Source organism: Talpa occidentalis, unplaced genomic scaffold (genome assembly GCF_014898055.3).
Source record: "Talpa occidentalis isolate TD23 unplaced genomic scaffold, MPIMG_talOcc4v2.1 talOcc4.10, whole genome shotgun sequence".
Classification (NCBI taxonomy): Eukaryota; Metazoa; Chordata; class Mammalia; order Eulipotyphla; family Talpidae; genus Talpa; species Talpa occidentalis.
The window spans coordinates 27,593,953-27,617,515 of NW_023600993.1; the positions used below are offsets into that span (position 1 = coordinate 27,593,953).

The 23,563-nt window shown below is 46.9% G+C and overlaps 1 protein-coding gene and 1 long non-coding RNA gene across 5 annotated transcripts; one reads left to right on the forward strand and one right to left on the reverse strand.

The window, feature by feature from the left end:
• The first annotated feature begins 377 nt into the window (after positions 1-377).
• On the forward strand, positions 378-5,049 carry MYD88 (MYD88 innate immune signal transduction adaptor). Of its 2 annotated transcripts, none has more exons than XM_037526525.2 (5): positions 378-1,067; positions 2,046-2,180; positions 2,570-2,750; positions 2,933-3,024; positions 3,267-5,049. In XM_037526525.2, the coding sequence occupies exons 1-5, from the start codon at positions 740-742 to the stop codon at positions 3,419-3,421; spliced, it is 891 nt and encodes a 296-aa protein (XP_037382422.1). In that variant the 5' UTR covers positions 378-739; the 3' UTR covers positions 3,422-5,049. The 2 variants fall into 2 exon arrangements, with proteins under 2 accessions (XP_037382422.1, XP_054549123.1); XM_054693148.1 differs by having other exon boundaries at positions 658-1,067; positions 2,570-2,774.
• On the reverse strand, positions 2,193-23,020 carry LOC119258030 (uncharacterized). 3 transcript variants are annotated; one of them, XR_008551056.1, is made up of 6 exons: positions 22,292-23,020; positions 21,441-21,595; positions 20,611-20,759; positions 20,140-20,322; positions 16,669-16,822; positions 2,193-2,969 (listed from the first exon to the last, which is right to left on the reverse strand). It is a non-coding gene; the product is annotated as an uncharacterized LOC119258030 (long non-coding RNA). The 3 variants fall into 3 exon arrangements; XR_008551059.1 differs by having other exon boundaries at positions 20,611-21,595; positions 22,380-23,020; XR_008551052.1 differs by having other exon boundaries at positions 20,611-21,595.
• Positions 23,021-23,563: the final 543 nt, after the last annotated feature.

Sequence of the window (23,563 nt, forward strand, 5' to 3'; positions counted from 1 at the left end):
CTGTCGAGTGACTGACTGCGCTGGGTCTTCGCAGCTCAGCCCTGTGCTCCTGAAGAACAAGGCCAGGGGCCCCTGGGACTCCCACACGCACCGTGTCTCCCCAGAACCTGGAGAGGAATACTCCCCCCCAATCCAGAAGACCCTATTATCTCCAACCCGGAGGTTCGGACCTTGCCCGCCAACTTTCGAGGTGCGGCGTGACTTGCCTCGGACTGAAGAAGGCTGCACGCCCTTCCCAGTCCCGCCCGGAGTGCGCAGGGGTCCCTCCTCAGACCGTCAAGGGCAGGATGCTGTGTTCTCAAGACACGAGGGTGGGCAGCGCCCGTGCCTCTCCCCCTTGATCCGGTCCCGTGACCCTTTCAGGCAGACCGTATAAACTCCCCAGATCCCGTGGCTCCAAAGAAGGCCGCTCCGCCCGGCCGCAGAGGACAAGACCCCGGTCTCTTACAACCCCCCGAGTCCTCCTCGACCCCATCAGTCTCCCGAAGACAGAACGGTGGACTCCCCAGATCTCAAAAGGCAGATTCTATCCCGTTTCCCTAGACCTCGAAGCCAGGTGGGGCGCCCCCACCTCCGTACATCTGGGGCTCCAGATCGTCGGGCAGGGCGGCACTTCTCGGAAAGCGAAACCCAGCGGTTCGGGGCGGGGCGGGGAGGAGAGTGTGGGACGCTTAGGGGCAAGGAGGAAGCGCGCGCCGGCGAAGCGCCTCCGAAGGCCGGAGTCTCCAGACGGCTGACCATGGCTGCCGAGGTTCCGGCAGCGAGGTCCGAGCCCCTCTCCCCCTCCACGTCCTCCTTGCCCCTGGCAGCGCTCAACATGAGAGTGCGGCGCCGCCTATCGCTGTTCCTGAATGCTCGGACGCAGGTGGCTGCCGACTGGACAGCTCTGGCCGAGGAGGTGGGCTTTGAGTACTTGGAGATCCGGCATCTGGAGTCGACCCCTGACCCCACAGGCCGCTTGCTGGACGCCTGGCAGGGACGCCCCGGTGCCTCGGTGGGTCGCCTGCTGGAACTGCTCTCCAAGATGGGCCGCGAGGACGTGTTGGTCGAACTGGGGCCCAGCATAGGTGAGGACGACCCCTTCCCTGCCTCATACTGGGTGGGGCGGGTGACTGATGGGGGAACTGAACTTCACCGTCCTCAGCATCCAGTCTCCCCTGGGGAAGACCTCGTTTCCTGCCTCCAGGTGCTCGTGGCAGCCTGGGAGGGGGAAACATGAGAAACCAGTTCCCTCTTTCAATATCCGAGGTGACAGACTGGAGACTGGATGAGAAGGCTCAGAGAGTCAGAGAAGGGAGAGAAACAGCTTAGGCAAAAGCTTTCTGGTAGGGCCAGGGTCCCAACAGGGGGTCTTGGGGGGCTGGGGAGAGGGAAGGGCTGTATTGTTTCAGGTAGAGCAACAGGGCTGGTAAAGGACTGGAAACTGGCAGACTTGGAAACCTTGGGTCCCTGGGAAATGCACCCTCTCCTGCCACAATACACATGCATAGGTGTGGGTTCAATGGTTCACAGACTGGCACAACCTACTTAGCTGGGGGCTCTGCCCTCATTGCACAAAACCATTAGTTATTCTGGGCCTTTTTTTTTTTTTGGTGGGACCCTCGCCGGCAGCCGGGGAACGAACCGGTGCTGCAGAGGCTGCGGGCAGCCTCGCAGCCCATCGCTCAACCTCTGCACCACCAGGGGAGGCCCATATTCTGGGCCTTTCTTGCATGTCCAACCCCCTGTTCACATCAGCCTAGAAACAATTTTAGGTTCCATTCTCAGGTTGCCCAGGAAGAAGGCTGGGGAAAAGGGACAGAGATACACAAACCTCTCCTCATTGACTTCTGCATGGCCAAAACAGCACTGACATCTTTTTGGGAGGGTCAGTGCCAGGTGGGAGCCAGCTTTTCGGGGCTGTCAAGCATGGATGGCACCAGTGAGTTGGAGAAGCCCTGGAGCACACCATGGCCAAGGAACTGGGATGGGCTGGATACTGATTGTGGGTAGAGGTGTGGGGCACCCTGGGGAGCCTGCTACAGCCTCTCATCTCTTTCCCACAGAGGAGGACTGCCAAAAGTATATTCTGAAGCAGCAGCAGGAGGAGTCTGAGAAACCCTTACAGGTGGCCGCAGTGGACAGCAGTATCCCACAGACCCCTGAGCTGTTGGGCATCACAACCCTAGATGATCCCCAGGGTAAGGGCCCAATACTGTTTCTCTGGGCCAAATGGGACAAGAGGGCCATGGTGTTAAGAGCATGGTTGTTGAAAGCACATGGACTGTGGGACCTTGGGCAAGTCACTAAACCTCTCCGAATCTCAGTTTCCTTACCTAAGAAATGGGAATTATATACCTACCCCTGGGTTGCTATGACATTCTCAGGAACCCAGGACTCGAGCCAGGGCAGGGTATGGGGGAGGCACTCATCCTTCCTCTCCTGGGAAGGGCCCTTATTCTGTGTAGTGTTATTTCACGACTGGTATAGGGTCCAGGACTAAGATTGCCTAAGCTGGAGATTTCTAAAGCGGCCCTTCCCCAGGCTTCCTGTAACACTCTTGACCGTCCTCCTTGTGCTCATCCTCCAGGGCAAATGCCCGAGCGCTTTGATGCCTTCATCTGCTACTGCCCCAATGATATCCAGTTTGTGCACGAGATGATCCGGCAGCTGGAACAGACAGACTACCGGCTGAAGTTGTGTGTGTCCGACCGTGATGTCCTGCCTGGCACCTGTGTCTGGTCCATTGCCAGTGAGCTCATTGAGAAAAGGTTGGTTCGGTGGTCAGGGGACGAGTGGGTGGGGGCATGAAACCTGCTCAGGGATCCAGATGCTGGGATTCTCCCAGCTGGGCCCTGTCTGACCTTCGCACAGTGGGATCCTCTTGAGGTCATCCCCTGGGGGTATGCTGAGCTGAGTTGCAGGTGTCTGTAGCCTGCCCATTCTCCCCTAGGTGCCGCCGCATGGTGGTGGTTGTCTCTGATGATTACCTGCAAAGCAAGGAATGTGACTTCCAGACCAAGTTTGCACTCAGCCTTTCGCCAGGTAAACTCAAGCTTGCCCTTGTAACAGTAAAGTGGGCGGGTGAAGCTTTTGGATGCCAGTCTTCCCTCACAAAGGGCCATGGATGCAGCTGAGTGTGTGTACACCTGTGCCCTTTGTGTGGGTGAACATGTGCCAGGGGTGTTAGTTGGGAGAAGGCTGCCATTAATCCTAGTGCTGGAAACTTGTCTTGCCCCACTGTGGGGCAGAGGCATGGTGCCAGCTCTGTACCCCCTGGCTTGCAGGTGCCCATCAGAAGCGATTGATCCCTATCAAGTACAAGCCAATGAAGAAAGACTTCCCTAGCATCCTGCGGTTCATTACTGTCTGTGACTACACCAACCCTTGCACCAAGTCCTGGTTCTGGACTCGCCTGGCCAAGGCCCTGTCCCTGCCCTGAAGATTGCCTTAGGGCCTGGAGTGTGCATCTGTCTGACAGCACATGCCTCCTCCTGCAGTTGTAAGGGGTCCTGCTTGTTTCTCAATTCCTGGAAATGCCAGCTGCACAGACATCTGTAGTCACTGAACATACCTAGGCACCACATCTCATGTGGCTGCAAATGGCATGTTCCCTTGCTGAACTATCAGCCAGACAGCAAAAACCAGGGCTGACTGGCACTAACAGGCGGACATCTTAGGATGCAGTTTCGCTAGCTGAGAACCAGGTAGGATGAGAACAGGCAGTGTCCGTGTTCGCATCACTGTAGGAGAAGGTGAAGCAGCATTGCTCTGGGTCTCCATTGTTCATGGTGACAGAACTGACTGCCAGGGCCGCATGCTGGCCATTGCTGGGTCCCTGGCACTGCCAGGCAGCTACTTCAACAATGATGCCTAAACATGCTTTAGGGACTTGCTGCCCAGGTCACAGCCCTCTTCCTATGATGGGCTTGCCCAGCACAAGGAGATCCCACCTTGGGCCTCCAGCTTTCATCTGCCTCTTTGCCTCTGCCCACCCTTACTGTGACAAGGCCCGAATGTGGACCCGAATGGCTAGGGTGCTTTTCAGTTTCACCTATTGAGAGGCCTGTAGTCATGCGCTCAGTTCTGCCTAGTACAAGATGGGATCCCACCCTCTGGCATCTCCATCAGGTTTGGGTTCCAGGGCAGTGTAAGCAGGAAGCCTTTCTCCCCTGGCCACCTGCAGAGAGCTCTCCCACAAGTCTTCTGTGCCTTAACTGCCTTTATGAAGTTGTTTGCTGGGACCAGTTTACAAACAGTGAGTACCCAAGAGCCTCCCACCCCAGAGCTTGTGGGCACACAGGCACATACAAACCTACAGAGACCTGTCCATCCCTGCGTGTGCACATTCACACACAGAGCACTTTCACACACGTTCCCCGGTACAGTTCTCAGGGACAGAATGTCCCACCATTTGGGCAGGGGGCGGGGGGGGGGGTAACCCTGGGCAAAAATGAGCACTCTTGTATTCCTGTTCTCTTTTTAACATGCCAGCATTTATACCTTCAATGGCATTTACACTTCCCTTTTGCCTTGGGAAAGAAATACTCAGAACTCACAGCAAGTAAACTGCAGACACAGCTGTTTTTGCCTCCAGGGGGTTTATGCATTACTCTCATACTCTCCCTCTGAGAAAGAATGTCACAGTCTCAGGTGTCTGTGTCCCAGGGCAGACCCCAGGACCCTAAATCTAACAGAAAATGTTTTCTCTGCTCTACATCCAGCTTGTCCTCAGGCAACTTCCCTCAGGGTCCCAGAGGCACTGGAGGCCCCCTCAGCATGATTAGCTACCATGCACCCACCCTGACACTGGAGAGTACTTTATAAAATAATTTCAAGAAAGTATCTCTCACATCTGTTCTGTATGAGTTATGAAAATTTCAAAGAGAGCGGGGAAATGCCTGTCATTTATCCTTCTGGATCCTGGTTTATAATAAAGAGTTCTCTACTTTGGAGCAGCAGCTTTCTTTTGTGTCTGGAAGGAAATGAAGCAGAAGAGAGGAAAGGAAGGGGAGGAGGGAGGAAGGAAAGAAAGAAATCCTGTTCTTTCTAGCCAAAGGACCAGTAAAGGGCAGCTTAGCAAAAAAGAAAACTATTAGACCACTCTACTCCAGCCAACCCACAGAAAAAAATAATCCCCGCCTATACCCTGCAGGCAAGCCAAATGGGAAATCTAGCCTTCACCTCTACCTGCCAGGGTAGTGTCAGGGGAGGCCTAGTAGAGAGTCAAGATTTTCACTACAGCGGGCAGCCCTGTGCTCCTTCAGGAGAGAAAAAGCATCCTTCCCCCTCCCATCCAGGGTGTGATCACCAGAGGTTCAGTGGGCAGCCCGAGTCCCCACCCTGGCCCAGCAGCAACTGGGTCATTCATCCCCTTTCTGAGAATGTCAACAGAGGCTGTGTAGGGAACCTGAATTTTGACTTCTACCTGACATCATTGGTGGTGTCAGAGAAGGTCTACTAAAACAGGTTTAAATAAGATCCAAATTTTCATAATACTCAAAATGTCCAGGATTGAAATCGCTCTCTCTAGTAGGAACCAGGAAAATCTCAACTTGAGTGAGTGGCATCTACTATCAATAGATCTCAATACCAAGTCAGAGGTGTTTAAATTATCTGACAAGATTTTATTTTATTTTATTTTATTTTTTTTTTTTTTAAAAGATTTATTTATTTATTTATACAAGCACTGGGTACAGTCAGAAGCGCGGGAGGGTGAGAGAATTCACCAGAGCCAGAGCAGGGAGCAGAGGAGGCAGAAGGACCGAAGTACACTGCTGAGGGGAGCAGCGGGCGGCAGGAGAGGTCTGCGCGCCATGTGGGACCCTCCTCTGGTGGCCGGGGAGCAGCCGGGGATCGAACTGGCGCTGCAGAGGCTGCGGGCAGCTTTGCAACCCAGCGCTCAACCGCTGCGCCACCGGGGAGGCCCATCTGACAAGATTTTAAAGCAACCTGTATAAAAGTGCTTCAGTGAACAATTACAAAGATGCTTGAAGCAAATTAAAAAATAGTATCAACAAAGAAATAGAAGAGATGAAGAAAAATCAAAATTTCAGAACTGAAAAAAGTGTGAAATAAAAACTCACTGGACAGATTCTAGAGTAAAATGGAGAGGACAAAGGAAAGAAACAGTGAACTTAAAAACAGAAGAATTGAAATCACCCAACCTGAACCATAGAAAGAGAAGAGACTAAAAAAAAAAATTAACAGAATATCAGGAATTTGTGATATTATAAGCAAAGATCTAATATTTATATAATTAGAGTCCCAAAAGAGAGGCAAAATAAGGGAAAGTTTAAAAAGCACTTAAGTAAATATGGCTGAACATTTTTCAAGTAAGACAAAGAAGCTGGTTAAATCCCAAGTAGAGTAATTAAAAAATCCATGCCAAGATAATCAAACTTGTGAAAACTAAGGACAGAAAAGATCTGAAAGGTAGTCAGAGAGAGGGGCTTCCCTGGTGGCGCAAGGGGTTAGGCACCACACTGTGAAGCAATCCGCAGTCTCTGCAGCACCAGTTCGATCCCCGGCCGGCCAGGGAGCAACCCACATGGTGCAGCAGACTTCTGACTTGCCTGCTGCTCCCCTCAGCAGTGCACTTCAGTCAATCTGCCGGTTCTGTTCCCCACTCTGTCTCTGGTGAATCCTCTCACCCCACCACATCTCTAGCCTGTACCCCAGCTCTTGTATGCATAAATAAATAAATCTTAAAAAGAAAAAATAGTCAGAGAGAAATGACATGTTCTTTACAATGGGAAAAAAAAATTGATTATCAAATTTCTTATCAGAAGTCACGAAGATCAGAGGGAAGTGGCATATTTTGCAAGCGCTAAAAGAAACTGTCAATTTGACATGCTATACCCTGTGAAAATCAATAGTGAAGATGTTCTCAAGGAAGATAAATTATGAGAATTTGTCAAGAGGAGACTTACCCTGAAAGATAAGTAAACTGAAATAAATTAGCAAAAAAGGAATCTTGAAACACCAAAAACGGGAGAGCAATAGAGTAAAAATATGGGTTAATACAATAAATTTTCCTTCTCTTGAGTTTTCTAAATTCTATCTGATGGTTTAAGCAAAATATTGCTTATTGCTTGTGTATAGCATAGATTGGGGAAGTTGATAAGCACGGTGGTAATTTCTGCTTCAAGCAATTTCACACATGAAAAGGAGAAATGAAATGACTGCTGGCTGGGAGGAGGGACTCTGCAGTTACCACAATTTCCTCTTTCTTCAAAAGATCAAAGACTACCAGGTCCAGTCCAGCGCCCCCTGTCCTACATACTCACACCTTGTCCACATGGCTCTCAATTTACGCAGAGGAAATAGTTAAGGCAGTTAAATTATAAACAGGGAGAGTAAAGAGACTGAAAGGGAAGAAAGGTTTCTCCACCCCACAAGACTGGTAATGTTACACAAGTAAAACTCAAGTAAGTTATACACAATGTTAAATTGACAGCACTCACCCAAAAATACCTACAAAAGAGATGCTCCCCAAACACTTATGTATATTAAAGTGAATTTCTACTTGAAATTACCAAAATTATAGAGATGGAAAATAGATTAGCAGTTGTCAGGGATTAGGGACAGTCTGGGAGGGAGAGGGTGTTCTAGAAAGAGGTAGTCACACAGTAGGTCAAGGTGTTGTAATAGTTCTCTATCTCAATTGTGGTGGTGGTTACGTAGATCTGCACAGGTGATAAAATGGCAAAGAACTACAGGCATATTATACCAACGTCAAGTTCCTGGTTTTGATATTGTACTCTAGTTACAGCAGTTGGGGGGAAATTGTGTGAATTTTATAGTAATGCCGCTATTATTTTTGAAACTTCCTATGAATCTGAAATTATCTTAAGAAGCTTTAAAAATTAACATAAAAATGAAGTAAAAACAAAAGCCCGTGGGTGTATTTGCAATAACTGAAGCTTAATTTTCCACCTTGTTTTTCCCTCAGTTTTATTGATATTATTGACAGATAGCCCTTTGTAAATTTAAAGTGTACAGCATAAATGACTTAACTTACATATATGCTGAAATGATTACAAGTTTAGATAACAACCGTCACCTCATATAGACACAAAATTATTTTTCATTGTGATGAAAAATTCTTAAGATCTTTTAAATTCCAAATACACAATACAACAATTTAGTCATTATGGTGTACACATTACATCCCTAGTGCTCATTTATTTATTTATTTATTTTTTAAATAGAGGCATGTTTTATTTATTTATTTATTTGTTTGTTTGTTTTGTTTATACATGCACTGGGCACAGTCAGAAGCGCGGGAGGGTGAGAGAATTCACCAGAGCCAGAGCGGGGAGCAGAGCAGGCAGAAGGACCGAAGTACACTGCTGAGGGGAGCAGCGGGCGGCAGGAGAGGTCTGCGTGCCATGTGGGACCCTCCTCTGGTGGCCGGGGAGCAGCCGGGGATCGAACCGGCGCCACAGAGGCCAGCTTCGCAACCCAGGGCTCAACCGCTGCGCCACCAGGGAGGCCCCCTAGTGCTTATTTATCTTATAGCTGAGGTTTCTCTTTTGACCACCTTCCTCCAATTCCCTCTACCTCCTGCAATACCTCACCTCTGGTAACCATAAATCTGATCTCCTTTTTTGAGTTTGGTTGTTTGTCTAGAGTCCACATGTAAGTGATACCATGTAGTATTTGTCTTTTTCTGAGTTATTTCACTTAACATAATGCCCTCCAAGGTCCATCCACATTGTCACAAATGGCAGGATTTCCTTTTGTAGATGAATAATATTCCATTTCTCTCTCTCTTTCTTTCTTTCTCTCTCTCACACACGCACAAATACACACACAATTCTCTATACACCTGTCAATGAACTCTTAGTTTGTTTCCATGTCTTGACTGTTGTAAAAAATACTGCTGTGAACATCGGGAAGGGTATAAATATCTCTTTGACATAATGTTTTCATTTCCTTTATATATATATATATCAAATATATACATTATATATATTTTTTTTGGGGGGGGGATATATATATCCTAAAATGGGATTGCTCTATTTTAGTTTTTTTTTTTTTAACAAACCTCCATAGTATTTTCTATAATGGTTGCTGCAGTTTAAATCCTATCAACAGTGCACAAATTTTCCCCTTTTTCCACATACCCTTGTATCTATCCCTTGTTTTTTTAAAAAAGAATAAATTTCATTTAAAAAAATGATCACTAATAACATATATTGATGCATATATGTCTATGTATTTTCAACAAACATTTCATTTTATGTTGGAAGATGAACCAAATAATGTTTTCCTGAGGATCTACTTAGTACATTGGTCCAGACCAAAAGCAAAAAATAAACATAAACCAAGCTAGACTCTGTCCTCAACAATTTAAAGCCCAATCAAAGAATCAAGAGACAAACATAGAAAAACCTGAGTGACTCAAGTGTTAGACTGCACAGCCCTCCACTGCAGATGCGCTGACCTGTGGCAAAAAGTGAGTCCTCAAGTCCTTGAAGAGAGGACTCTGTAGGCCAGAGTCTTGAACAGGTATCTGCAGGCAGATGACCTTGTGGTGGGCTTTAAAAGTTTCCAGAATTGAAAGAGTAGAAACTAGGAAGTAGAGGAGATCCAAGCAGTAAGGGAATAACAGGAAGTGAGAGGCCAGTCAGGGGTTGTTAGACTAGCAGGACAAGACCCTCCTGTTTCAGTAGGGGGCCCTGAAATGAAGGCTGCAAAGGGGGCATGTACGTGGGCAGGCAAGGACTGGTAAAAGCAGAGTATGCAGATTAGTATAGTAGTTGTATGCAGGGTAGAGTAGTGAATTTGATAAATACAGTGGGAATTTCTGCTTCAGGCAACTGCACAAACAAGAATGAGAATCAAGTGACTGCTGACTGAGGAGGGACTCTGGGATCCCTGGAATTTCTTCTTTCCTCCAATCAAACCTTACCAGGCCCATTCCACTGTCCTCTAGTCCCATTCTACTGTCCCCTGTCCTAAGCACTCAGGCATCAATCCCACCTGCATTACCTAACCCTGAGATCACCAGGTCCCGTGGGTAGGCCAAGACTATAAGGTAAATCTCTGTTTTATTAGCTTCTTCTGCTTGAGGATCCATAGTGAAAGTGAGTATGTTTTAAGAAGACCAACCTCGGGGCCTCCCTGGTGGTGCAAGGGGTTACATCTCAGCATTATCAAGCTATTGCCAGCCACTACAGCACAAGTTCGAACCCCAGCCAGGGAGTAAATCCACATGGCACAACAAACCTCTCCTGTCTCGCACACTGCTCCCCTGTAGGATAAGTAAAATATCAGGCTTTTCTGCCCTCCTGCCATTAGGATAGATGACGGAACCCTGCAGTCCTGAATGCATGCCTGATGGCGGGCACCTGGAGTAGGGTGCGGGCATAGGTAGATGGGATTCACTCGGGCTAAGACTGGGCTTTTAAGGGCGGTGTCACGGGGACGCCAGCAGAAGCAGAGAAGCAGAAGCAGAACTACAAGAGAAGGCCGGAGAGCCCAGATAGAGCGAAGACTTGCTGGGGGCTGGGAGGCCTGCCAGGCTTCCAGCCCCCCAAAACCCCTGCCTGCTGTGTACCTGGTAAATCCCAATAAAAGCCTGCAAAAGCCACTGAGAGCTCCAGGACTCTCTCCCTCTTTACTGCTGGAATCATAGAAAACCTGCTCAGTGGCCTTTCTGCTGTTAAATTCCCTCAGCGGTGTATTTTAGTCAATCCACCTGTTCTGCTCCCTACTCTGTCTCTGAATCTCTCAGCCCCCCAACCTCTGGCCTACACCCCAGTTCTTGTATGCATAAATAAATCCTTAAAAAAAAAAAACAAAAACAGGGCCTCCCTGGTGGCACAAGGGGTTAAGACGCAACCTATGAAGCTATCCACAGCCACTGCAGTGCAAGTTCGATCCCCGGCCAGGGAGATGCCCACATGGCACAGCGGATCTCTCCTGCCTTGCCTGCTGCTCCCCTCAGCAGTGTATTTCAGTCAATTTGCCTGTTCTGTTCCCCACTCTGTCTCTGGTAAGTCCTCACCCCCAGACCTCTGGCCTGTACCCCGGTTCTTGTATGCATAAATAAATCTTTAAAAAAAATTTAAAAGACCACTCATCTACTTCTACTAGAAGCCATGTTTAAAAAGTAAAAAGAAACATGTAGAATTAGTTTTAATAATATATTTTATTTAACGCAATATATCTAAAATATGATTTCAATATGTATTCTATATAAAAATACTGATGAGGGCCTCCTCTGGTGGCGCAGCGGTTGAGCGCTGGGCTGAGAAGCTGCCTGCAGCCTCTGCAGTCAGTGCCAGTTTGATCCCCGGCCACCGGCAAGGGTCCCACATGGCACGCAGACCTCTCCTGCGCCCACTGCTCCCCTCAGCAGTGTACTTTGGTCCTTCTGCCTGTTCTGCTCCCCGCTCTGGCTCTGGTGAATTCTCTCACCCTCTTGTGCTTCTGACTGTACCCAGTGCTTGTATAAATAAATAAATAAATAAATCTTTTTAAAAAAAACCAAAAAAAAAACTACTGATGAAATTTAATTTTTTTTCATATTAAGTCTTCCAATATAGTGTGTATTTTATACTTACAGTAGGTCTCAATTTGAAACTGGGCCCCCCAGTGGAGACTACAGGGCAAGACTGGAATTTTCCCATGGCCACCTAAGCAGCGAGTATCTTTGGAAAAATGTGGTGGTTCTCCCTGCCCACACCAAAAGGTGCTGCCTATGGGCAGCCCCTCCCTGAGGTGCCAGTTGGGTTAAAATGGTCCAATCAGGCAGGTATCAACTAGGATGGGAGACCCTGAAAGAGGATATGTAAGGCAGAGCAGGAGCCAACTTGGAACTCCCAGACTCCAGTTCTGTTGCTGGCCTCCAAGAAAAGAAGAAAGAAGCTTCCAGCAGCCAATCTCTGAAGAGAAAAGCCCAAGAGCATTGCAGCTACCAAGTGGCTGCACCTGCCTCCGGTCCTGCCGCTTCCACAGCCTGAAAGAAGCACCAAAGGCCCCGGGCCCAGTGTCTCAAAGATATATTGTTAGTGTGGGCCAACAACTCACAAAGAGCTGTATCTGGTTGTCTGGCATTGTCTCCCTGTGCTGCTGCCTCTGTTGCTGTCAGGTCCAGCATCCGGTGCTGTCTACACCTTCAGACTGTGGCTGTGGGCTGCTGAGGCATCATCTCAGTGGCCCTGCCTGTGAGCGCCTCCAGTGAGTTGGATCCTAGACCACCGCCTGCTGGAGTACCATGAGCTCCAGGCCCTCCTTGGCAGGATAGTGCCATTTTGAACAAGTGGCCTTTTATTTGGAACTTCTGGACCCTGAGGACACTATCTAGGGTAAGATAGCTGCCCACCTGTGGCCTTAGAAACTCTGTCTCCCCTGTTTGTTCAATAAACCCCACTGTTGTTCCCTGAACCTGAGCAGTCTTGCAATTGCATGTGTGGATGAAAACCCACAGTGACCAGTCCTCTATGGGGCACTGTCCTTGGATAGCTACAGCACCCCATAGCCCTGTCTGAAATTCACACTGGTCATATTTCAAGTGTTCCATTGCCTTATGTGCTAGTGCCTACCACACTGGACTATGCAGCTACAGAATCTTGTTACTCAAAGTGTGATCCCTGAACCAGAAGCATTGACATCACCTATAAGGCAGCGCAGGCCCCACTCCAGGTGTAATTCATCAGCTTTTGCACTTTAATAGGATCTCCAGGCAATTCACAGATACAGAGAGACTGAGAAGTTCTGCCCCCATGCACCGGGGAAGAAAGATATAGGGTACAGGTTTCTCCTGCTATCTGAAAGTAGAACATTCCTACTTGGGATGATTTGGTAGGTTATTCTTTGGGACTGGGAATGCTCAAAATTTTTTCCATATAAATTAATAGTAATAGTGTTTCTAGGTCCCCCCCCCCATAAACCATCTGGGTCTCCCCCCGCCCCCATAACCCATACCAAATAAGAATGCTCTACTTTTGGAGCATAGTGGGGGAAGAGGGGATCTGTACATGGTGTTTTGACTCCTGAGGAGGAAATGAAATTAATCAGGATTTTTATTCCACTAGCCTCTGTGGCTATCACCTGTGGCCTTGATTGTGCTGATGCAGAAGGCGCTTGGGAGAGTGGGTGCAGAGCATGAGTACCTGATTGCGGACATCTGGAGTACGGGTGTGGGCATGCGTAAATGTGCACACCTGAGCCTGACGTCAGGCCTGTAAGGGCGGCGTCACTCAGACAGAGGATGGCTACGAGAAGATGAGCGGCGTGACTACGAAAGAGGTGAGACCACGAGAGAATGCCAGAGAGCCCAGAGAAAGAATGTAAAGCTTTGTGGGGCGCTGGGAGGCTCAGTTGCCTCCTGAGCCTCCCGGCCACCCTGCCTTGTCCCTCTGCCTTGCCGGCCTGCAGGCTTGGTACTACACTATCCAACACCAACATTTCTCATCCAGGTTCTGTGCCATGAGTTCCCTCAGCCTCAGCTCCAGATTTAAACCAGAGGGTGAAGCTATTCATGTTCTACACAAATGCTCCTCTAGGGGCATCTGTTGTAGTGACTCAGTAATCAGGAAGACACGATTACCCAATCAGTGGCCATGCAATGATCTCTTCCTCAGACTCTCTTGTGCCTGGTCAACAGGCCTGTAGTAACCATGGTGACAGGGAATGAAGCTATGGACTCAAAAACAGAACTGCCCTCACCAATCTTTCTGGCTATTGCCATTATTTTCTATTACAACGAAAGTCACTACCCTAATGAGCAAAAGGCTTGGTTGCTTGCTGGTGGCAGGAAGATGAGAGACACATGGAATAGATATGAACCAAAGCTGCAGGCTAGAGGTCAAGCCCAGCTGAGACCAATATAAACTAGTCGAACTCCAGCTGATCTGTAGACATGTAAATGAGAAAAAAAAAAAACTGTCTGCTGCTGATACTTTGTTACACAGCATTTTGTGGCAACAGCTAACTGTGACCCCAAGTGGGACAGTATGATAAATTATGGGCAATAGGCTATAAGAAGAAGTGATAGTTGTAACTTTTAGTTCATGACCTTAAAAGAAAGGTATGTGCCCTCCATTTCCCCCACTCACTTCACCCTGCAGGAATGTGGGTGTGGCGGTGGAGCAGGAAGCTGCATGTTGAAGATGGCAGACAGAGGTGAGAAGGGCCTGAGGCTTCAACTCTAAAGTGGAACTGTCAGCCCAGGACTGCTTACACTGAGACTTTTATGTCTCAGGAGAAAGAAATTTCTATGTTGGCCATTATTGCAGCAGGAATGCTTGCATCCTCATACAATTTGGGTTTTCTGTAACCAAAAAGGTCCTGAGAAAATAGGTTTGTTGTCAGTCCCCTGCGGTACTCACCCAGCCCAGTCCTACCATGCTCCTACCATGCCCTCTGATGGTGTCCGTGCTCCCTGAGGAGCCTGCCCGCTTTGCTGTTGAGCCCTGGCCCCACGGTCCTTGGGTCACTACTGCTCCTGCCACACAGCTCCCCTTTCGCCCCTCCTGCTCAGCTGCCAGCTGTGAGGGTGTATCCAGCTTCACTAAGGGCAGGCTGTAACTGGACACTTCATATGCCTGAACTATAGTATAAGGAACAACAACAACAAAAAAATTGGAACAGGGTTCACATTTTCTAACCCTATAGTTCAGAGGTGCAAAGACAATGTAGCTTCTTTGCTTTCTAAAACCCAATCTTTCCCATGAACCCTACCCTGCTAAGAGGGAGGGGCATGTAGGCTTGCTAGCAAACAATATGTTAGATTATTTTGGCTCAAGTAATGACTTTGGGGTATCTTGGTCTCTCTTAAAATTTTTTTCCTAAGATTTATTTATTTATGCATACAAGAGATGTGGGGGGGTGAGAGGATCCACCGGAGACAGAGTGGGGATCAGAAAAGGCAGACTGACTGAACTACACTACTGAGGGGAGCAGCGGGAAAGACAGGAGAGGTCTGCTTCACCGTGTGGGTTGCTCCCTGGCCGGCCGGGGATCAAACTTGTGCTGCAGAGTCTGCGGATTGCTTCACAGAGCAGTGCTTAACCCCTTTAGCCACCAGGGAGGCCCTCCCTTAGATAAATATTGTTTTTAGTTTTGATTTTGTCAAGATGGAGTCTGGGAGGCTCAGATGGTGACTTCAAAGTACAAGAAAGATTTGTATCCTAGAAAGTAGGCCCATGTCCTGTTATAGTTCTGCTGTGAGGTGCTAGCCTGTCTCCTGTAATTACCTGCTGAGTTTCAGTGAGCCTTATCTGGCCTTTGGAGTGTGATGCCAGTACTCAAAACTGAAGTCCAAGGTTCCAACCACTTGCCTTCAGCGACAATGTCCTATCTCTGCAGCCTTTTTACTTCAACTTTATGGTCCAGACTCAATATTGAACACCACCTCTCTCCTTCATGGGGCACAGGGAAGTGTTTGATCTCCTGCAGACCAGGCATAGCATCCTGGTGTTCACTAGCCTAAACTTCACCCTCCATCATTGTTGCATTGTTGATTCAAAGCCAAGTGCAAGCCTTCCCCTAGAGGCTTGTAGCCTTCTCCAAGTCATACACCTGGGGAAGCAGGCACAAAACTCTGTCCTTGGGTTCTACCTCGTTTCTGTATCTGTCTTTAATATTTCTATAACTTCCACCAGTCAACACTTGGATGGGTTGGGGAGGAAGAATAGGGAGAAATGAGGATCCAGGAATCTCCTTGCTTTCCCGCTTCATTTTTCTGTCCACTGTCTTGCAGGTATGAATAAACAAGTATTACTTTTATTTCCCTTTTTTTTTTTTTTAAGGTCAGTGACCCTCACAGTCTGAAAATTACCAATGGGTAGGATTTCAGACCAACAAAGTGAAAGGAACACCATGATCTGGTTTTGATCTGAGGCCCCAGGACAACTCTAGTCCTCTAAGGAGAATTATATTTTATCCCTGTTAAAAAATTAAGACTCTCTGTCAGGTGCTTGGTGCAAACGTCCCAGTTGACAGTTTTTACTGTGCTGCCCTCAGGTCTTCCCACTTCTTGTCTTCAACTCTTCACATTGCAAATTATTTCTCTATCTTCTCTCTATCCAGAGGCTATGGTCCTAAGATTCACTCCCTTCCTCCAAGTAGTTGGTGGGCGCATTCGTCTCCTCACAGTACACTTCCTACAGCCTGCTTACTTACTCTAGAAGAATGCCACATTTGTATGTGTCCATTCTTATGCACAGGCTTTTCCTGGACCCTCCACGGGGCCCTATGCCCTCCAAATGTGCTCCTTTCCAGGGTTTCCCTGCCAGGTGAAGTGCTAATAGCACACCACACACACTATATGCACACACATTAACAGGTAGAATCACCCAACATCACACAGAGAGGAGAAAGGTTTCTAGCTATAACACAGTATGAACACCTTTACTATCTGATGACCAACTTCATGCTTGTGTAATATGCAGTTAGCTCCTCAGTTTTCCTGCTTACAGATTGCATTCAAGGCTCATCAGTTGCATAAGCACCAACTATTCTACAAGTTACCACAAAGCTACCAATCTTTAAGACAAATTCTTTTTCTCTCTCTGATTTGGACAGGTTAAATTCTTGAACATGGCATTCTGTAGGACACGTTTATGTAATCCTATGTAGGCGTCAATATAGAGCTTTATTATACTCATGTCTAACTAGATATTGTGGGAGGTTGGCATGTGGAGGTAGGGGGCTGATTGAATTAGCACTTACCTAAGAGACACCAAAAGACGGAACCCAGGGTTCCAATGACAGCAGGATAACCCCTTCTCTGCCTGCTGTTGGGATGGCCAGAGCTCAGACGCAGCTCTGCCATGGTCTGCTGCCATTCCCCAGGGAAGCGATACCAGTTCTGGGGCCCAGGTTCCTGTAGATGATGGAAGGCAATGGTCTCTTAAGCAGACCGCTCATAGCTGTGCACATGGAGAACAGTTCATAAATGTCTGTGTGTTGCACTTGATAGGAACTAAAGGATACTTCTGTCCCAATTTCTTCATGTTCTGAAATTTCTAACTCAATGTCCAACCAGGCAGGAGCCTCTTTAATTCTGGTAGATCTGAAACCTGAATTTGCTTGTTAGGTTGGGTGCTAAAGGCTTTACAATCTACCAAGGATCAAAGAGAATGTCTTTAATTCCATAATCAGATTTTGCAATAAGAAATTAGGTGGTGCTACGGGCAGAAATGATGCAGCAGTGATACAGCATGAATGACATCATGCAGATGGTGGTTGAAACCTGTTTTTCCTGAGTAAGCAGACCTGAGTCAGACATACTTTATTGTTGCTCAACCCCCCTCTCCATAATGCTCTCCTATTCCAGTCCCACCAACTAATAAATAGCAGCTATCACTTACCGTGCACTTACAGTAAGTCAGGGACTGGGCTAAGCATTTCTAAGAATTTCTGGAAGCCAAGTTTTACTGACAACATGAGGTATTTATATCCTTCAGCACATTGCCTGGCATATTACAAGCACATAAGTCTAATTGTTGCTTTGAAGATTTTGTTGTTGTTGTTTTTTTTTTTATCTGACTTTACATTATGAAACTAGGCAATAAATTCCATGGTGTCTGAATCTAACCAGCTCCTGAGTTCAGTCCTGAGTTATTACAAGAGGACTATTCAGTTCCAGAGTTTAGATGAGATACTTATATTTTTCATTGCTTTTATAAACATGCCTATACAGGGATTCTTATGTGTGTATATATACGTATATATACACTATTTATACATATATATCTTGGAATTTATCAAAGAGTTTATTTAGGGCATATACTTAGGAGTGGAATTACTGAACTATAGGGTAAGTACAGGTTCTTCTTTATGAGATAATACAAAATTGCTCTCCAAAAAACTTGCATTGACAGTCTACCTAGCAGAGGATGAGTGTCTATTGCTCCTCATCTTGGCCCACACTTAGTATTCCCTGGCTTTTAAATTCTGTGTATCTGGTGAGGGTCAACTTGTATCTCATTTTAGTTTTAAGATGCATTTCCTTGACTATTAATGTCATTAAGGATTATTAATGTCATCAATGGTTTTGTGGAATCAGTCTTTTTGAATTGCTTTATGATGTTATTAAATTGCTCCAAAGAACTTCCATTATAAATAGTATACAGTATTTAAATGTTTTCTCCTTTTAATTCAAACTATACACACAAAGGAAAAGATGTATGCACCTCCATGCATCATCCAGACCTAATTCTACATGTACATTATGGACTGAATGTTCATGGCTTCTCCCAAATTCGTAAGTTGAAATCCTAACTCTCAATGTGCTAGTACTAGGAGGTGGGACCTTGGAGAGGTAATTAGGTCAAGTGGGTGGAGCTCTCATGAATGGGATTAGTGCTCTTGGATGAGCAGAGAGCTTCCTCCCTCTTACTTTCCTTCTGCCATATAAGGAAACAATGAGAAAACAACTACAAGCCAGGAAGTAGGCTCTCAGCAGACACTGGATCTGCCATTGCATAAATCTGATCTTGGATTTCCAGGCTCCAGAACTGTACAGGGGTACTAAGGGAGATGGGGAAATATTTGTTGTTTAAGTCACCCAGTCTATGGTAATTTATTGTGGTAGCCCAGACCTAATTTACCTACAACTTGTTTATTTACCTTAATTATAAATCATTCCATTCCAATACATAGTGATCCACTTCATTTTATCATAATATTTCACAGAAAGGATGAATATTTTATTTTTTCCCCTCCCCTTTTTAAAGCAATTTTTGGGCAGATTTATCCCTCCTCTTCCTGAACAAGTTAGTACCTCTAACTGGAAACAACCAAAGTTAGCAGTTGAGGAATAGAGTTGCTAGATGTCATCAATCCCCTTGCTTCTTCCTACACACACGGGAAGTCATATCTGAGGTCCCTTCAGTTAGGCTGGGATCAGACAGCAGAGTTTAACAATACAACATGGCAAAAAGTAACAGAGACAACTAGCAGTTGATCAGTTATCCTGGCGGTCTCCCTCTTTAACCAGCTGGCTAAATGCAGAGGATAGAGTAGGGGACTCCTAGCACACGATGGTGCCACAAGCTGGAAGGAACCCAAATCTCTGATTCTCTGCTTGGAGGAGGAGGACCAGGCACATTTGCTCTGGACTTTACATGGGCGAGAAATAAGCTCTGGGTTAAGTCACCCAGATTTTGGGGTTGTTACATCAGCTAGCATTAGTTACACCAACATACATATTTCTTATGTATTCTGAGATATTCCATGATATATACAAGCAATTATTAGTCCTCTATCAAAGGACATGTAGGTTGTTTTGCTTTTCCCTATTACAACAATGCTACAACAAACATCTCAATGAAGTTGGTTCTGAGACATATTAAACCTTTAAGAGAGAGTGTTTGGAATGCAGCAGGCAACCAGGAATCTGTTCCACCTAATGAGATATTTCTCATGTTTGTTCATTCAGTTTGAGTTCATCAAGTTGGTATGGTGTGAGGATGGGTGAACGAGAAGCTACTTCCTGGCTCAGAATCCAGCTTGATACTGAGACTCTAATTTTTATGCAGATTGATTTTTGTCTTCCCCTACGATAACTTTTGCACCTAATTTCTTAGGGGCTCTAAGCACCTGTCATCTTGGTCATTCATTTCCGGAGTTTGCCAAGATGTCAGATTCTCATCTGCTAGAATCCTAGCACATGCAAGTCTCTTTTATATTCTTTGTATTTAATCAACATCTTGCCTGAAAATGTACCTGTGCAGAGCACTATTCCTAGTACAAGGCGGGAAGCACACCTATGTGAGCTGTTGTCCCCTCTTATATCAATGATGACATTATACTACCTGTGACACATGAGAAGGAATAGATGGGGAGAGCAGATTTTAGCAGTTTGCAGTTGTTCTGGCACTAACATGGAATTGTTGAGAAAATCAGCTTGTGAGAGACGTAAAATTGTGTTTTTCTTTATATTTAGGTTTCTCACATAGGGTAGACACTACTTTCTAAACTTCAGGAACTTCATTAAAGAACCCATAAGATTTGAATTCTTACAGCTATGCTTATCATTTCAGTGTATCAGTAGTCTTGAAATTGGTCTTTTCCCCTCTACCTTGCAGGAATCAAAAGCAAAGCATAAAGCAGGGGAGTTACTTAAGGGCAACAAAGAAGGGGACACATGACTATTCGTTCCCTCTAGGCCTCTCAACGCAGACAGTTGAGTCTTACCTTTTGGGTTTACATGCTGTAGTAGATGCTTGCTCTTACGCCTTGGGCCTATTCTCGAGTTTGCTTTCATAAAGCTCTAGGACATGAGGAAACTGTGTATCATGCTGGGTAGGTACATCCTCTGACTCAAGGGCCATGCTTTCTCCAGCACTAAGCACTAAGAAGCGCAGGAGCATTAACACCCTAAAGAGGAAAAAGAATTGGTAGGCAAATACCTCAATTCTGAGATATGTTCTAGTTTCTCAGATGATTCATAGCAGAACTGAGTTCATGCATTGAGCCCACACTGTACCCCATCGTTAACACACCCTTTAATGACATTCCTTGCTCTGCTGTTTCACTTCCCCACTCCTTTAGAGTGGGGTCACCTTTAAATAAACTACTTGCATCCAAATCCTGTTTCAGAGCCATTTGGGAGGAAACAAAACTAAGACAAGAACTCCTTTGAAAATGTGAAGAAACACAAAGTACCTCTCTTCAGGAAAATGTCATACTTTCAAGAAACCCAGGCAGGATTTGTTGTAATTCTGATATGAAGGCCAGGGTTCCAGAATCACCTTGACTTCGCTTTCTTCGCATTCCTTAGAAGATTGTCGAGGAATCTGTATACAAGGACCTAACTGGAGTGAAAGTGTGACTTTATTAACAGCGTCAGTAAGTGCCTAAAACCCTTTCCCCCCCTGTTTAAAATACCCTTTGCCTCTATGGCTCCTGTTCAGTTTTGTCTAGAAGTCTTCTCCAAATTCTCTAAATACTCTTTATCACAGTATACTGCTGATTCTTTGTAATATCACTTTTCTGCATGATACTTTGTAACACCACTTATCTATGTATTTGCCTAACTTGTTTACTAGTCTCTGTAAGACGATATGCTCCATGAAAACAGGAACAAAGTCATTTTGGTTACCACTGTATACCTAGTGTTGATGACAGTTTTCTCACATGCAAGATACCACATAAACTAAGAAGTTGAGGTTTGGGCTCTGGTTGCAAAGAAGGCATCATTTCCTTGCTCATTAAAAAAAACACTGGACCTTAATGTCTAAATAAAATAACCAGATCTACAGAGCGGGTTCTGACTCAACTATCAAGCTATGGGCATGGAGAAAATAGACCATAACTCATTAATGAATGCAAAGTGCCCCTATCCAGGAGTCTAAGCCAATTAGCAGCTTAAATTTCCACTGTTAGCCGACTGGGGGAGGGTAAGAGAAGTAGTAGGAAGTTGAGACCAAAATCTCTCCCAGAATATACTGTTCCGCATATTACTTCCAGGGAGTAAAAACCAAAACAACATAAACCTTCCGACGTCTGGCCATGGTCCACACAGGCCAATATCCCAGGGTCAAGACTCTCTGGTTTACAGATCTTCCTATTGGTACACATCTTGAGACTTCTAATCTTTACAACTGATTTAGTGCCTCTTTGATGCACTTGATCCTGACTTCTCTTTTCCCTGCCAAAAAGAAAAAGGGAGCACAAGCATTAATAGTGTCAGTAGTAATGGCTGAAAACAATCTTTACAGCAAGTCCTGTGCTGTGCTTTCAGACTGGTACCCTGGCACCTTTGCTCCGACAGAAATGTTCTATCCTCTCAACTCCCACCAGTTGAAAGCATGTTAACTTTGAAGGGCCTGGTACAAATGTCACCTCCATGAGACGTTCTCCAATCCCGCCAACCAGACGGAAACCTATTTACAGCTCCATTCAGGCAGCTTTTGTTTGTGGTTTCATGGGCAGTGTGTTACAGGGCAGAATGAGGGGCAGTCCAGGACCAAGCCTGCCTGCTCTAAATGGGTTCTGTCATCCTCCACAAAAAGACAAACATATTCTTAGAGCCTAAGACCTTCAATGGAAAAGAGCTAGGTTGTTGGCAAAGTCATGAGGTAGGGAAAAAATGAGTCATGACTTTTCCGACAGCCCAATAGCTAAGTTTCCCTATGAAACATGCAAAGTTACCCATCCCCTTGTGGGTAAATGCCCAGCCAGGCAGAGCTGGTCCAAAACCTGCCATAATTCTAAAGCCCCTGTTGGTGGGGAACCAGAGGAAAGGGGCAGAAGGGGCCAGTCAAGCCTGGAAGGAAAGGCGCAAAATCAAAATACAGGTCAAACTAACGGCTGCTAAGGGCAGCCACTGCACAGGTCTCCTCACCCATGGCTCTGCCTCTTTCAAGTGTCTCCTTCCATGTCCCCCAAGTCCCCGGTGAAAAGTCCAAAGCTGAGGAGCACGCACAGCTTACTTATATGTCTCTCAGCTCCAAGTGCCTCCTCCAGGTCTTTCTTCTCTGAGTCTTCCTCCTTCCTAATCTTCTCAGCCTTTTTCAGCTTCAACCCCCTGCCCAGCTTTACTGTTCCTTAAGGTGGAGCAGGGAACCTAGAACCGCCCCTTTCTCTGGGGACTACAAGTGGCCCTCCCACCCACTGAGCTCAGCTGGAGGCTTCCAGTGCCTGGCAAGGCCTCCTTAAACGTCTCATCCACTGTTGGTCTGAAAGACGTTCAGCTGGGAATAATTGCACACTCGACCCCATCCATGTTGTTGTCTTTCCCCCATTTTTATAAAGCACGTGCAATTTTCACCTCAGTCATTTCCTCACGAACCTCAGTGGGCAACCTGAGAAAGTTCAGTGAGCTCACACAAAAGTCAAAGCCCCCGAAGGCGAGGGCCAAATCTCACTTGTTTCAAGTAAACCCACAAATTTTCCAGGCCGCTCTTTCGTGCTCCACATCCAGAGCTGAGAAAAGACAGACACCCCCTGCCCAACCCGGTTACAGAGAGGGCCGCGACGGGCGCTGCAGAGGCAACTTCCGCCTTGAAAACAGTGCGGTCACGCGGCCAGCTTCCGGTTCCGTAACCCAAGGCCTTTTATCCCAGTTGGCAGTACTCCGCACCCCAAGGCCACCCCACCCGGCACTTCCCCCGGCTCCACACCCTGCAGCGCCGGCTACGCGTCTCGAGGGCGTCATGCCGTGACGTCACTCTGGCGCCAGGGGCAAAGTGAGCGGCGAACTGGCAGCCGCAGGATTGGGGCGCTAGCGCGCAGAAGCACGCCGAAAGCGCGGGGGCGGGCCTAGCTTCTGACGGGCGTGCCCGTACACCCGTCGCCTTTCTGATGCCTTCTCAAATAAACCAATGAATGCGACGACGGCGCCGGCCACGTGCTCCAGCGTGCGCAGAGGCTCCGCCCCCTCCAGTCGGCCGCCATGCTTAGTGTGGCTACCGACTTTGTGCCGCTCTACGCTCTTCCCTGGCTTTCCGAGGCCATAGCAGAACTCCTTCCAGGGCATTTCCTCCCTCCCAACGTCAACCTCCACCTCTTCGCGTCTCTAGCTTGCTGGCCGCCTATTCAGACACACTTAAGATGGCGGCCGGAGGCGGGGCCGAGGCGGGGCGTGCCCGGCGCGGTGACGTCAGCGCGCTGCGTG